Source organism: Beta vulgaris, chromosome 1, assembly GCF_026745355.1.
Source record: "Beta vulgaris subsp. vulgaris cultivar EL10 chromosome 1, EL10.2, whole genome shotgun sequence".
NCBI classification, from domain to species: Eukaryota; Viridiplantae; Streptophyta; class Magnoliopsida; order Caryophyllales; family Amaranthaceae; genus Beta; species Beta vulgaris.
The window spans coordinates 54,382,837-54,399,630 of NC_079202.1; the positions used below are offsets into that span (position 1 = coordinate 54,382,837).

General features: G+C 36.4%; 1 protein-coding gene and 1 long non-coding RNA gene across 2 annotated transcripts; one reads left to right on the forward strand and one right to left on the reverse strand.

The window, feature by feature from the left end:
• Positions 1-24: 24 nt before the first annotated feature.
• Positions 25-8,439, forward strand: LOC104905267 (uncharacterized). Its single transcript, XM_010693743.4, has 7 exons — positions 25-277; positions 4,440-4,478; positions 4,678-4,815; positions 5,696-5,835; positions 5,930-6,039; positions 7,057-7,172; positions 7,678-8,439. The coding sequence occupies exons 1-7, from the start codon at positions 137-139 to the stop codon at positions 8,110-8,112; spliced, it is 1,119 nt and encodes a 372-aa protein (XP_010692045.1). The 5' UTR covers positions 25-136; the 3' UTR covers positions 8,113-8,439.
• A 2,214-nt stretch (positions 8,440-10,653) lies between these two features.
• LOC125495455 (uncharacterized) lies at positions 10,654-15,068 on the reverse strand. The gene is made up of 2 exons (XR_007272153.2): positions 13,742-15,068; positions 10,654-10,959 (listed from the first exon to the last, which is right to left on the reverse strand). It is a non-coding gene; the product is annotated as an uncharacterized LOC125495455 (long non-coding RNA).
• Between the last annotated feature and the right edge of the window lie 1,726 nt (positions 15,069-16,794).

The following is a 16,794-nucleotide window of genomic DNA, read 5'->3' on the forward strand; positions in this document are numbered from 1 at the left end:
TTGAAAAGAGGAAATCGGACATTAAGGCTCTTTCGAAATATTCTAACTTTTATACCCAGAACTCAAAAACCCTTCCTTTTTTTGCCCCTAAAAAACCTGCTTTCTTCTTCCGCCATTGTTTCTTTGAGAATCGTCAATGGCGGAAGAAGAAGAAGTAAGAATGGAAGTAGAAGCTGTTGAAGCCGTTTATGGCGATGATTGTATCGTCCTCAACAGATTTCCTCCTCATCTTCATCTCCACATCAAACCTCGAACAGCCGACGTCCATTTTCAACAGGTACCTCTCTTTCTCTCTCTTCTTTTCTCTTAGTATAATTCCATTCAATTTTTTTTAATGTCGAATTGTTTTTGCTAATTCCTGAAAATATTATTTCTTAACTCTACTTTTAAGTTGTGAGCTTGCTATGATCGTGATTGTCCAATAATTAGAACATTGACTAGAGAAGTAAAAGTTTAGTATTACTCCTAATAAAGTATAAAAATAAACATATTATGTGTTTTTTTTTTTCATTACAAAAAAACTTTGATTGGAGCTTTTGCTTTCAAATCCATGAAAACGAATATGACATATTGGTGAAGGGAGTAAAAATAAAATTGAAGCTGAATAAGGTAAAGGATAGTGAAACTCTATTTTACGAATTTACATATTCTCTAGAATTGGCTATGTTACTCGGACTTAGTTACTTGTGTCAAACACGGGTAAGTGTCCAAGTGTCTGATTTGGCTAATTTTATGAACACTTTCCATGGATTTGGCTCAGAATTAAGTGTTGAAATGTCCACACCACACCGAAGTTTTGAGTATCTGACATAGGTACTTAGAGGTTTAATAAAGAGTCCGAGTATATAGATAACTGGAACTTTTCAGGGTAGACCTTCATGATGTTTCTATGTTGGGGATAGTTGATGAGCTAGCATAAATAATTTCCAAGGTTTGTGTTGAGTGGATAGTTACCTGAGTGCTTGGTGATCAGTGAATAGAATGAACTCTCTTTGCACTAGATAGTGCTCCCACTGTCGCAATGCCCTAAACACTATATAGAACTCCTGATCATATGTACTCCACTTCTGCCTAGCTTCACTCAATTTTTCACTGAAATAGGCCACATGTCGCTTCTCTTGAGACAAAACTGCTTCAATACCGACCCTATTGGCATCACATTCAACTTGAAACACCTTGTCAAAATCAGGGAGTGCTAGAACCGGGGCACTACAAAGTTTGGCTTTAATCAAGGAAAAACTCCTCTCATCTCCCCACTGGAACTTCCCTTTCTATAAACATTCTGTGATCGGTGCGGTTATGGTACTGAAATCCCGGATAAATCTCCTATAGAAAGTTGCTAGGCCATGAAAGCTACGAACTTCAGTCACTGATGTAGGTGTAGGCCAATCCCGGATTGCGCTCACCTTCTCCTCATCCACCTGAATCCCCTCGGCACCAACAACAAAACCTAAGAAAAGTAATTTGCTGGTACAAAACGTGCGTACAGCTTATTCTCCTATAAAACCTGCAGCACCTAAGCCACATGCTCCAGGTGATCTTTCTTTTCCTCGCTGTAAATCAGAATATCATCAAAATAAACAACAACAAAAGAACCAGTAAAAGGACGAAGAACTTGGTTCATCAAGCGCATGAAAGTACTAGGTGCGTTCGATAAACCAAAAGGCATGACCAGCCACTCATACAACCCCTTCTTGCTCTTGAAAGCTGTCTTCCACTCATCTCCAGGTCGAATACGAATCTGGTGATACCCATTTCGCAGATCTATCTTCGAAAATACCTTTGATCCTGACAATTCATCAAGCATATCTTCCAATCGAGGGATAGGGAAGCGATACTTGATAGTGATCTTATTGATGGCCCTGCTGTCAATACACATCCGCCACTGATTTCCTTTCTTGGGGATTAAAAAAACAGGAACTGCACATGGACTCATACTCTCCCGAATGAACCCTTTTTGCAACAAATCCTTAATCTGCTCTCTCAAAATCTCATTTTCCTTGGGACTCATACGATAGTGGGGAAGGTTTGGTAGGCTGCAACCAGGAATTAGATCAATGTGATGTTGTATGTCACGCATGGGTGGTAGTTCTTTCGGTAACTCATCAGCAATCAACTCCTTAAAACCCTCTAAGATCTCCAAAACTTCAGCAAGAATGGGGTTCTCTTCTTTTACAGCACTTAACAACCCTTTAACTGCTATTCAGTCTCTTTCACAGCCTCATCAAGTTCCTTATCATTATAAGTCATTACTAAGAAACTGGTTTTCTTCCCCCTGCCTTATCATCAAAATTCAAAACAGGGGCCATGGCAATTTTATGGGATTCCCAAGTAAACATCATCATATTATCCCTCCCCCGATAAGTAATATCATTATCAAATTGCCAAGGCCTACCAAGTAAAATATGGCACACATCCATATCAAGCACATCACACATTACCTCGTCTTTGTAGTGTTTCCCTATGGAGATGGGAACTCTGCAAGTCATCGTCACTTGAACTTGAGACCCCTTGCTGACCCAACCCAGGGCGTAGGGTTTCTCATGTGGTGTTGTGGGCAGCTTCAAATACTCCACTAGCTTCTGGGACACCAAATTCTCCGTACTACCATTATCCACAATCAAGTTATAGACCTTGTTCTTCTAGAACAATGAGTTTTAAACAGGTTCTTGCGCTGACCCTCCTCTTTATAAGCTAACAGGACCCTTTGCAGCACAAAGTTAACTCGATCCTCAGACTCCTCCTCAGCAAACTCCGCATCTGCATACTCATCATTTTCTCCTTCAAACTCCCCTCCATCTGCTTCTCCTTCTAAGACAGAGTGACTCTCTGAGTTGGACAGACATTGGACCTATGACCCTTTCCATTACAACGATAGCAAGTATCTCTACTAGGTTTCACATACATATTATTTTGCTTCTGGACAGGGGCCCTTCCTTGTGTTGCACTAATAGGACCGACTTTTGGTGCAGACCCAAACTCCTTAGTTAGTGCACTTTTCTCCCTCTCACTGTTAAATTCAAAGTTACTCTGGGGTGAGTATCTTTTGAATGAAGAGAAATTTCTAGGGGTTTCTCTATTTGCTTCGCCTTTAACGCCAAACTAGATGCTTCAGCCACAGTCCACACAGTTTGTAACCCCATCTTCTCTTGCAGGGAAGTCTTTAACCCACTAACATAGCGAGCCACCTTATGACTTTCAGATTCCCCTAAATCATTGCGCGCAGGAACTCCGCCGTATATTCTGTCACACTCCTTTTTCCTTGAACACATTCGATATAGGAATATCTGCTTTTACTCTATAATCATGTTTAAAAGAATTGTTACCTTCCTCGCTACGTTCCTCTTCAAAAACTTCTTCTTCCTCAGAACTCGAACTATCTGCCACGACAGGTCGTTTGCCTCTCCCCCGTGGAGTTCGATTTTGTTCTCCCCTCCTGTCTCCTCCTCGATTGGTATTGTTCCGCATGTTAGTCATCTGCATAGTCAACGCAGTCATCTGTTCGGTCAGTGCAGTAAGGGCCGTGGTAAATGCCGCGGTAACCCCTTCAAGTTCTGCCCTGGTCACTGGTTCTCCCATGGTCTTCAAGCTACGAAAAGAGACAGGAGAAGGCCTGCTCTGATACCACTTGACGCAGTCGGAAAGTATGGAGAAAAACAAACGCTAATCTCGATCACGAACAGACAGATTTACAAGCGATAAATCTGTAAAACTCCGGAATCCACCAGAAAAGAGTATGAACTCTGTGATATTATTAAAAGTAAAAAACTGCCTCCAAACAATGACCTAATAATGTTTAAATACGTAAAACAAAACCCTAATACGTAATTAAGGAAATAATAAAATTCAGAAATAATTAAAAGGTTGATTTAGGGCCTTAAACGAACTCGGATGGCTTTAAAAGCCTATACGTCACGGTGTAGCGGTGAGTTTGACTCGTTGCCCCGTTCTGCTTCCGAAAGGGTATCACAATAGGCAATCGGACTCCGTCGGCCCGATTAGTGGAAATCATTTCAGGCTTTTTGTCGCGCTTCCTTATCAAACTTACCGCCAACCTTCCTACGTCAATCTGGTTTATCATCGCATCCATGTTGATGTTTTGTGGAGCCCATGTATTGATTTCACCTTTCCCTGAAAGATATTTGTGCTTTCTAATGGAAACTGCCATACCTATTCAACCTTTTGTGGACAACAACGTTCATATAGGTGGTTCTATACATGTACATATTGAAGTGCAAGATCTTTGTCTTTGTTGTCTTTCCTTGTAGCAACTTCATGTGGCAAGGGTAAAAGAAAGAGAAGGTTAGATAATCTTAATTTCTTACAGTGATCGAGTTGTGACCTAAGATATCCATTGCTGCTCCTTTCCAGTAACTTTGCTTGTCTTGACTAAGGAAGCACAAATATAACAAAGTTTTGTTTTCTCACCTTTTCTGTAGTTTGTGGAAGCAACCATTGAGTTACGGGCTGGTCCACAGGTAATGTTATCTAACTCTGCGTATAAATAGTCACCTCTCTTGTTTTGGTGTGTTAAGCTGATGGCACAATCTGACATGTCACCTCGATGATGTTGCCGGTTCTACGACCTGAATCATGCAGATGTTCCTGCTATAGATTTGAAAACATCTTTTATATTTTACTTGCTTTTTTCTAATATTCACTTTCAACTTGTGGCAGTATCCCAGTGATCCACCTTATGTTGGTATTATAGGTTCTAAAGGGCTTGATGAGAAAAGGCTAAAACATCTGAGTAATGGTTTACATGATATGGCTCATGAACTGGCATCTTGTTTGATGCTTGTGGCGCTTTGTGAGGTAAGCTCTTTCAAATTTCACTGGAAAGTGTGCTGCACGAAATTAAAACTTACCCCCTTCTTAAAATGACCGGAACAACTTCTCATGGCGTTTTGAAATCCCAGTAATAGAGTTGTTTTCTTGAATCTCAAAATAGAATTACTGAATTAGTATGAGGGTTAATTTGACTTTAAGTACTTGATGACTAATATACAAAGGAATGTGAAGCCTTTTTGTCCTTGATGGGATTGTGAAAGTTTATTAGGAGCTGGAGAGAGTATTGGTTTGTGTTGCTGTATCAGCCTAGGTTTGGTTGGTTAGGAAATGCTTTCTATGGAAACTGATTTTTCTTGAAATAACATATTCCAAGGAAAACACTTTTTTAGATTAGTTATCCTCTGTTTGCGTTTTTTTACAAGAGAAGAGAGAAATGAAAAGGAAAAATAAAGCAGGGAGGATCAATTGGAGAGGAGAAAATGAAGATGAGAAAAAGGGAGGCAAATATGACATTCCTTTATTGAGAAAGCAAAATGTGCTTTACTCTAAGGAGGACTATTTTCCATGAGCAAAGGAAAATGGGAAACCGATTTTCCAGGAAAATGATCTCGTCCCACCCAAATACTCTCTTAATGTTTTATGTTTGTGAGCTAGTTATCTTGCTCTTACTTGTGGCCTATATGCCATATTTGTAGCTCTACTAGGTGCCCTTTTATTCATACATGTTATGTGAGTCTTTTATTTTTCACTTGGCTTTTATTGAGATTCTTTAACCTGTCACCTTAACTGTGTTTTTTTTTTCCTTCAAGATTTTCTATTGATAACTACTTTTTTGATGGAAGCTTTGGTCTGTGCAGTTGAATTTGTGCTGTATCTATATCTATATCCTCTGTTTTTGCAACAGGAAGCAGTGGAAAGACTTACTAGCATGAACCACCCTGAAGGTGATTGTCCACTGTGTTTGTATCCTTTGGTACCAGAAGATAGGCACAGTGAATCCGAGCCATTTATGAAGTTGATGTCTTGTTTTCATTGCTTTCACTGGTAAAGTCTGAATCCTTATCCCTCTAATATGTGTTAATGAAGATTGCATCTTTCTCTCAAATTGTTGTCTTAATTTTGCCTTTGATTGTTGTAGTGAGTGCATTGTGAGATGGTTGAAATGGATCTTGAAAGAGAATGAAGCCTGTTGCAGAATCTCAAGTAGTCTGTCATCTATCATCAATGAAGAAAAGGAACTAATTTCAGGCAAGATATGTTATCAGTATGGTTAATTTCTGACTAACAGTTGCTTGTAGCTGTGGAAAAGCATATGCATGTTGTATGTAACTAGGTATGCTAGGTTGGCAAACCCCTTTTTGTCTATATGTGCCATGATAAATGGCTTAATTGTGAAACCAACAGAGTCTCTTATTCAGAGTGAGTAAAGTGTAATATGCATTATATAGAGGATGATATGTCTTGTTTCATCTAAGCTACAACTATGTTAAGTCAAACTGAAAAATCAGCAGTGCTTTGATCTTACTGAAGCCCCTCTCCCCACCCAGCAAAGGCTGCAAAGCTAAGAAGATAGCATAAACCAAAGGCCATAAAATGTTTGAAGACCTCTAATTTTAAGATCATTTACTGCGAGATGCAAAGAACTTGAGTTGTGGAGATTCCTGTAATAGTGTAATCTACTTTCACTCGAGGCAAGGCAGTCCATGCATCTGTATCATCACTTAATGATGGCATCATTATCTGTTCGATACTGTTGGAAGGGTGGAGAAAATGCCTTCTATATCAACATAGAAGTGAGTTATTCCTTTTGTGATTTTATGAACTTTTGTGCCAATGTATTCGATGTGGAAAAGCCATTGTCCCTCTTAGTCTTGTTTGAAGCTAGCTATGCTGGATTATTATGAAAATTCCTTAGACTGTTGTATCTTTGGGCTTGCTAATGGAGGCTGGAATTCCAGCTCTACTTGGATAAGAGGTGACTGCGTTTTAGTAACACTTGTTAAAATTGACTCATTTCTCAAACTCGAGCTGGACCCATCTGAAAATTATATAGAAACAAACTAGATTTTAACCTATAACCTGAGTAAACCAACTAAAAAGTAAAAACAACTAAAAAGTATACCTGACCTGGAAGTCAACCACACGTCCACACCTGAAGTCTGAACTGACCTGTAGACAGTCTTAATTGCTCTATTGTTCTCAGTGGTGCTTCAGTGCTTTTGGCTTTGTCCACTTATCCTTCTAACTAATTGTATTGTTCACCAGATTTACGCCAAATGATGGGAGATAATACAGGAAACTGTCCTGTCTGTCGCAAAGTCTTTCTGGCCAAAGACATTGAACATGTGCTCAACTTGGCTGGTTCTCATGAACCGGATTCGGTATGTAATTGAAGATTGCTTTTACCAAGATTTTGTTTCCATGATAAGCAAACTTTGGGGAAAAACACTATCGCCCTAGTTAGTGACTATGCTAAATCCAAAGATTTAAACATTTATCTAGAAAGACATGCGACTGGTAAACTAGTGGCAGAAGTGGAAATACTCCATGTCCAGATATACAAGTTTATTACTTAATAGTTAATAAAGCATTACATAAAGAAATAGGCTAAGTGGAGAACTTGTTCTTCACTGAACAGAGAGGAGGAATCGGTCTCTGTGCGTGCGTGTGCGTGCGCGCGCGTGTGTGTGTACCTAGTACATTTACCAAAATGGTCCTTTCTCACATGTTCAATGGAGAATACTTCTCCCAACAGCTCGACTCTGGATCGAAGCTGCTACTAGTACTAAACACTGGCACTTCTACATTTCTGATTTTGTCTTTGAGCATATCGATACACAATCATCTATTTTTTATTGAAATATTTTGTCCTTGTGTGTATATCAGGATGTTTATGATAAGGAACTTGTGGAAAAAGTCCTCCAATGTGACCTGGAGACTAGTAGAAGACGGAAGTTTGAGGCGATCTTGGAGCTTCAACAACAGCATGGTGGCTTGATCGAACCTCCGAAAGGCAATGTATTATTTTCGCGCCTTTCTCTCCAAGACTTGGTCAGGGAGGATGCCGATGCAATGAATGATGGAACTAGTGAGCAACAGCAAACCAATCATATAGGCAGAGAAGAACCGGAGTCCAGTAGCTCTTCAAATCGCACCCGTGGAAGGAGAAGGCAACATCAAAGAGGTCACACTGTCGTGGTGGAACCTGCATCTCGTGGTCCCCAAACTAGGTCTAGTGCTGGGCAGCACGGACATTCTGGCATGAGAAAACATGGTAGATATTATTCTAGAGTGCAAGCCAAGCCGCGTCCCAAGGAATAAAGATACTCTTGGCTTAGGTCGAATTCAGGTACCTTTTCTCCACTTTCCTATGGTGGTTGGAAAATGCTGTAGTATGTCATAGTACTTTGCCTCTGTGCATAAAGTTAAATCTTGTCGATAAAAAACAAGGATCGAAATTATATCCTTTTGTCATTTATATATTCTTTTTCTTCTTAAAAAAAAAACTTTGTTGCTCCCCTTGCTACTTATTCACCCCTCCAGCTTCTCTAGTTTTTGTGGGGGCTGAGGCGGATGGAGCTTGCAAAGTGTAGAGATTACTGTATTGGAATCATACTTGTGTATAAATTGGATTTGTTATGAAGGGTTCATGAACATGCTTTTGCATTATACAACAGAACATCTGAATGGTTCCCTTGGGTGTTATTGCAATGCTTGTGTACTTGTGTATACTAGGCTGAAGCTATGGAATCTTTCCCCAATCATACAAGTTCTTAGATCACATCATTATCGTAGTTTTTCCGAATGATTTGACGCCCTAAAAATAATATGGTTCCGTAAGTATAGACCTGGATATCGGGTTATGAACACTAACGTCGGAGTAGTAGCTAAGAAGGTTATAGTAATTATAAAGTTAGGATCGTCAAAACACTAAAAATCATTAAATGAACGCTATCATACACTCCCTCGCCAATATAGTTACATTCTTTTGATGGTAATGAGAAATCGGTAATGTATGCTCGTAGCGTTCAAGGGAAATATATAGAGATTTTGACAATTTTCTGCAGCCACTTTTAGCTTTAGTACTGGTGCAAATGTTTTCTGTTTGAGCTTTAATAAAAAAATATCAGCAAGGTTTAATCAATTGGTTGAAGGTGTAGAGAGAGTATAAGCTGTATCTTCGATTTTGTTGTAACTTTGAAGGAGGACGTACTGGGCTTCTTTGCCATTACATGTTTCTTTTTGTTACTCAACATCATATCCGTTTGTGTGGCACGTCTGGGTTCTATGAGAAGCCATTAAAACTATGGATCACCTCCAATCTCCAGCACGATGATAATGATGGCTACATGATATGGGTGACCCTTTTTTGTGTGGCAGTGTGGTGGATTTGGAAGTGGAGAAATAGTATTGTTTTTGGGCGAAGTCAGGAGGTGCCACAAGATATTGGGGGCTTCATACATGTGCACTACAATGAAGCTCGTCGGGCCATTGACAGGAAATTATCACTATGCATGAAGCCTAGACCGTCTCGAGGAAGAGAGGAAGTGGGTGTTACCTGGAAACACCCTCCAATGGACTGGTATGTCCTCAACTCTGATGGGGCAGCGAAGGGAGCTCCTGGGCCCGCTGGAGGTGGTGCCATTATTCGAGATCACTGCGGGGGTTTAATTTCAGCATTATCTATGAACTTTGGGCATTGTAATTCCTTCAAAGTGGAAGTTATGGCCCTATTGAAGGGTTTAGAACTAGCCAGTGATCTTCAAATTCGTAAGTTGGTATAACTGTTACACGACTTACACCATATAACAACCAGAAAAAAACACCAATTCTTTTGTTAAAAAAAAACTCGGATGACAAAATAAAGAATACATAACATCGGATGCATTTCATTATTTGTATAGTCATCTCATTTTTGTTGGCCTATGTCATTATGTACGTGTGAGGTTTTGTTATATAATAAGTTATGGGGTAATATGTTACTTTATTGTTCTACTAGAGGTGTAAAATGTTGTTGACGCAAAAATGCAGAGTTTGTTTGGCAAAAAGAAAAACAGTTTAGCTTTGACTTCATGAGCTTAAGCGATGCAACCTGTATACATAACTGTAATCAACTTACTATGTAAATAACGAAAATTTTATCTTTCCCCTTGAAAAGTTAGGTTGTACTATTTCATAAATATTTAATATTAATTATAGGAGTTATGCTATATGCACCCCTTAAGGTTGCATATAAGACATAAATACACTACTTAAAATGGAAATAAGTTGTGAATTTATGAATTTTTTTTGCATCAATCGATGTAATAAATGATCAAGATGCAACTTATTTCAATTTTTAGCTTCTTATATACAGTGTTTAGTGTTGCATATAGTTTTTCCCTAATTATAGATACTATGTAGCTTTTAATTAATAAAATTTATCTTTCTTCTTTTTGAAAAAACTTATTATGCAAACCAAGTTTTTACTTTTTAGTCCTTCTAGCCCCTCCAAAGTAACCAAGTATGACATCCAAAGAATTTATTCACCTGACTCTCCATCTGATGTCTCATACAAGGAAGGTTTTTCTATAACAATTAATTGTTTCAAAACATCCATAACCTATAACACGGGCTTGGCTACATCCACCCACTGGGTCACTTACCCAGGTGATGTGGCAAGGGAGGTGTCAATTGCATGGCTGCTGAGGTGGCTTAATTAACTTTGTATTTATTAGCATAATCATTAATCAGTAATGTAACTACCAATCTATGATAATGGTGTAGCATTTAATGTAGTTGCATGGAAGCTTTAAAAATAGCTGTTTAAAAGACAAAAAAACAGCATATTGAAGAACATTGAAAATATAATTTACAACAACGTTATTTATGTGAAACTCTTTGCATTCACTGACATTTTTTTTCCATTCACTGACCTTAAGCTTGCTACTTTGGAGTAACAATGTACAACCTAAACTCAAGTTGAAAGTTTGCACTTTAGCTAAAAAAACTTTCTGTACATTATATTTTCAAGAGAACTTAAACACACAAGTAATTAGGCAAGAAAATACATTTGTACTCAAAGCATCGGTTTCTCATAATCTCTTTAGCACGTGTTGCTCCTCTTTGTGGAATATAATCAATTCATTGCAGAGAAAAAGGAAATTGTAGTTGGAGTTGGAATTCAACCTGTGGGTAAAAAATCATCAACACCATGAGTAAGGTAACACATGAATTCTAATTCTTTGTTGTTTATTTTCTCAAGCTTTACGATTGTTATGTTAATGTATACTCATATTGCATTATAAGATTATAATCTACAACTAAAAGTTAATGATAAAAGTTAAATTCTATCCTTTATAAAATAATGATTAAAGTTAAATTATATCACATATATAATAGTGATAGAAGTCAAATTCTATCCTTTACTCAATTGAACAACATATTAGTCTCATGTTATTTCCATTCAAGGTATGACTAAATTCAAGTCTATGAGGTGCTTGATTATAACATCAGCCTATGACTAAATTCAGATATAGTATTTAGTCTTTTGTTTTTTTCATTCAACATATTAGTCACTTGAACAAGCATAATGATTATTATATTAGTGTATATAGACATTGCACTATAAGGTTACCATCTACAAGTAAAAAGATAATGATAAAGTTAAATTTTATTACATTGAGCAGTATTCCTCTAATATTATAAATTTATAATGCTCTGTATCTATGGTTTTACTACTAGCAATATCTTATTTCAAATATCTTATATCTCTAGAAAGTTTTACTACTAAATATCTATTATTAAAATTTGATGTGGTATAATGAGCAAAGGATTAACACAATCCTAAAGCAGAACAAACGATGATTGATTTAAATATTGAGTACCATGCTGATGGCGACATTACTGGAAGTTCGGATACAAACAATAATAGCAATTCAGATTCAGATTCTAGTACACAACAGATTGAAGAAGTTGATAACAATGTAGAAGGCAATAATGATGCAACTGAAAGAGAAAATGATGATGTGCAGCAACCAATGACACAACCAGTTGTTTCTCCGAGAATGGGGATGACATTTACATCTTATAGTGAGGTAATTGATTTTTATCATAATTTTGGACGGCAAAGTGGATTTCAAATGAAAATTAGAAGTCGAGAAAGTGTTGATAACAGTGCAACAAGGCTAAGGCTAGCATGTACTAAAGAAGGAAAGTTTGTTTCGAAAGGTAAGGATCCAACAAAGTCTTCACGCTCTCAAGTCACTGGATGTAAAGCTAAAGTAACTGCCACACTTGACAAGAAAAGTGGGGAATGGAAACTTACCACTGTGGTTTTGGAGCATAACCACACCTTAGACCCCTCAAGTTCAAAACTCATGTCTAATTATAGATTCATTAGTGAACATAACAAGGAGTTGATAATGAATAATGAAAAGGCAGGGATACCAATTGGTCGAAACTTTGCAACATTTGCAGTAAGATATGGAGGATATGGTGAGGTTCCATTCTCCGAAAAAGATTGCAGAAATTTAGTGACAAAACATAGGCGTTTGTGTCTTCAAGAAGGGGATTTTGCAGCTATGGAGAAACATTTCATGGAGATGTCTATAAAAGACCCAAACTTCATTTATATGTATGACACAAGTGATGATGGTTCACTTAAAAATGTTTTTTGGGCTGACGGAAGATGTAGAGAAGCATTTCGGGATTTTGGGGATGTAATTTCATTTGATACCACATACTTGAAAAATAGGTATCGAATGCCTTTTTGCCCTTTCATTGGAGTGAATCACCATGGCCAATCAATTTTGCTAGGATGTGCTCTAATTTCAGGGGAGGATACAAGTAATTATGTGTGGTTGTTCAAGACGTGGCTAGCATGTATGTTAGGAAAGACTCCAAAATGTATTCTTACGGATCAATGCATGGCCATAGGTAAAACATCTTCTCCTTTATACACATTATATTATATCCCTTGCTGCTAACTATAAAATTTTGTGAGTTTTATCTTTTCTCTGCTAGCAATATAGATTAGTATTTATATCTTTAGAATTTAGTTTATTACCATGCAAAGATAAGTCTATTTGAGTTTTTTTTTTATATAGGAAATGCAATCAAGGAGGTCTTTCCCGACACAAAACATCGGTGGTGCATTTGGCATATTATGAAAAATGCGAAGAAGCACTTAAATTTCAATCCTGAGAGTGATAGAATTAGAAAGAAAATGCGACATGCTCTACATGATTCACTAAGCGTTGCAGAATTTGAGAGAAAATGGGAAGACATTGGTGAAAAGTACGGGTTGAAGGATAACAATTGGTTTAATGAGATGTTTAACTTAAGGAATAGATGGGTTCCGATATATTTCAAGGATCACTTTTGGGCTGGAATGTCTAGCACACAACGTAGTGAGAGTATGAACAATTTTTTTAAAGCTTTTGTGCACCTCAACACCACTTTAAAAGAATTTGTCCAACAATATACTCTTGCTTTGGGTAAACGAGCAAATGATGATGATAATGAAACATTTCGGTCAAATAACAAGCCTACTTTATGCCTCACTGAGTATGTGAGTGAGAGTGTATTTCAAAGACTATATACTTCAAAGAAGTTTGAGGAATTTCAAGAACAAGTGCGAATGGTAACTTATACTAGTGCTAAAAAGATTGAAGATGATGGCAGATTAGTAGTGTACAATGTGGTGACTAAAAGGGCAAAATGGCCGCATCAACGACAATATAAAGTGGCCTTGGATCGAAACTCCTATGATGTCAAGTGTGAGTGTAAAAATATGGAATTCCGAGGCATAATGTGTAGTCACGTGGTCAGGGTTTATCATGAGGAAGATGTTACTTGTGTTCCCGAGAAATACATCTTGTCTCGATGGAGGAAGGATATAATTAGGGACTACACCAAAATCACGGTGCCATATTATACAGTAGACAATAACCCAAAAGCGAAGAGGTACCTTGATTTGCATAAAGAATTTGAGGAGATTTCTTCTATAGCAACTATGGACGATAAGCTGTATATAATGTTTCTGGAAAGTTTACGAGCTGCAAAAGAACAAGTAAAGGCATCAGCAAAACAATGTGAAGGACCAAATACTGTTACCACGATTGGAAAGGTGTATGGAAGACACCCACCTCAATCCGAAACTGACGTTCAAAGAAATGATGCAAATAACAATGAGTTACACCAAGAAAAGGTGAAAGACCCAAAAGACCGTAGACAAAGAGGGAAAGAACCAACACATAGGAAAGGTTACAGATATGAGCAGCAACCAAGAAAGAATAATCCACAGTATGAGACAGGTGAAACTAGTTATGTTCGAGGGCAGGTAATAATATTAAATTGCATTTTAAATATTCTTTTTGGTATTTTTCATATAAATATATTTGCGACAAAAAAAAAAGAATTTCATGGTTCTTGTTTTTTTTTATCCAGGAGCACATTCAAGTAAGAGGGGCAATGCATAATCCAACTTCTTTAAGTTACTCTGTCAGACCATCTAATGCACAGGTAAACCATATTCATATTGAGTAAAGCTAGCTTAAATAAGAGTATTTAACATGGTTTCAAATGTATCCTATATAGATTCATGGATATCATTCACCTGGACATCATATGGGTTACACTTATCCATTTCAAGTGACAGCAGTAAGTTAAACTTGACTTGATTATTTGTCAATACAAATTTATAGATTTAGCAAAAATTTGACTTCATTGCAAATGTTCTTCCTTTTAGGTTAGACCCCCCTCAAGTGCATATGGAAATCCAATGACATCTTATCACCCATCTTATCCTCCTTTTCAAGTGACACAAAAACGATCAAGTAAGACATATTTTTAGCGAAGACATATTTTAGTGAATAATACTATGTACTCATATACTAATATCTGTATAACTAAATTCAAATTTAACCATATATATGTAGGCTCAAATTTGGACCCAAGAGTGGGAGGCGACAAAAGGTTCAAAGCGCTGTAATGCAAGACAAAGGATACACCTTATCACTATTGTTGCGAATTTGTTAATTATTGATATCTAAGTTAATGCTGTAATCTTTTGCTAAAGACCCCTATTTTGCACTTTTGTCTAATTAGTCAGTGTAGATTATTGAAATTCCTAAGTTATTTCTCTATTTTGGTTGCTTTCTAACTTAGTTTATTTTTATGGATCATTTCATTTTATGAATAGAGGTGTTATCCACAAAGTCCAACAATCAGGAAAAGATAATTATTTAAGATGGACTTCAACTCTCATGGGAAGAGAAATAAGCCAAATGTTATTCTTCATTGCATTACAAGTCCAAGTTATATAAATATAAGGGTAATGTTATATGTAGCCCTAAGGGCTACATATAAGCATTAAATACATGTCTTTAAATGGAAAAAATTTATGAATTCATGACAAAATTTCACATCATTTGAGGTAATAAATGCTTGAATCAAATTTTTATTTCTATTTTAAGCTTCTTATACATAGCTTTAAGGGCTATGAATATCATTTTCCTAAATATAATTATAAATGAAAAAAAGAAAATTAGTGTACTGGTTTATTTATGAGGTTGGTAAAGGGGTTGTCTACTTGTCTGCAATGAAAAAGCAATAAATTGAGTTGTGGCTAAGACGAAACTAAATTATTGACGTCAAGTCCTATTCTCTTCAACATAAAATAATTGAAATGAATTGAACTGATTGCAACTGAATTGAACTCATTGTAACTGAACTGAAATGAATTACATTATACTCCCTCCGTCCCAAAATATAGTTCCCATTTTCCTTTTCTCACGGTAATTTATGCAAGTAGAATATAAGAGAGATAGTAAAGATTTTTTGTTTGTTTAAATAAATATTGTATGGGAAAAGATGATTTTAGGAGAGAGAGTGGAGAATAATTGGTGAAAGGGCATTAATTGTAACATTTTGGTTGAATAAACAAAGGAAAAAACAAAATTCAAGAAGCAAATAAATGATGGGACACGGTTTTTCTAGACAAATTACGAAAAAATGTGGAACTAAATATGGAAATGGGAACTATATTTTGGGACACTCAAAATGGAAATGGGAACTATATTTTGGGACGGAGGGAGTAATTAATAGAAATGATAATTAGAGCTGAACTGAACTAATTTCAACTGAGTTGAACTGAATCGAACTCCCTAAGAAAGTGTTTCATTAAGAGGAGAGTGTTTTTTTTAAATAAATTTTTTTTTCCTGGTTTATAAAGGGCGAGGAACCGTTTTACCAATAGTGGAAGATACCAATTCCTATATTTTAAAAGATCTTTCTGCTTTTGTTTTACACGGTTTCAATGCATGCATTATTTTGACCATTAATATTCTTTATTGTATAATAGTATAGATTATGAAATTTGAAATTATAAAAGTATACATGCATGAATCCAACAAAATCTCCCATGACAATACATGTTATGTATATATATACTTCATGCTTTTCTTGATAAATGCATCATATTAACGTTTTATACTATTTGGATATCAATTTTGATAATCTTTAATTACTAATTTATAAATGTAAATGCCATAATTCAATTTGTTGATATGTTAATCTCAATGTATATTTAAAATAATTTTTTAATAATTGTAATAATGTATGGTTGAAGATATTGATTGTCAAAAATGTGCATTGACAAATTTGTCCAGTCATATGATACGTCTATTAATAAACAAGGAAGTATTGATTACCACATACAATCCAAAATTTGAAATTCTCACCACTTGAATAGTAAATGAGGAAATCTTTAAAAAAACAAAGGAAGTACTATATTCGTTTCTTAAAGATCTTCCCTGTTACTGTTAATACAGATACCAATGAGAATCAAATTGTGTGGGGGGCGGTGTGGGGTGGGTAAAGTGGGAGAGAGAAATGGGTTAAGATAAATAAACAAATAAAAAGAGGTTAAAGTAGGAGAGAGAAAAGAAGTAAAATTGAATTAATAATGTAATGGTGGATCATATGATAGGGACATGAGAGGGTAAAAAGGAAAAAAAAAAA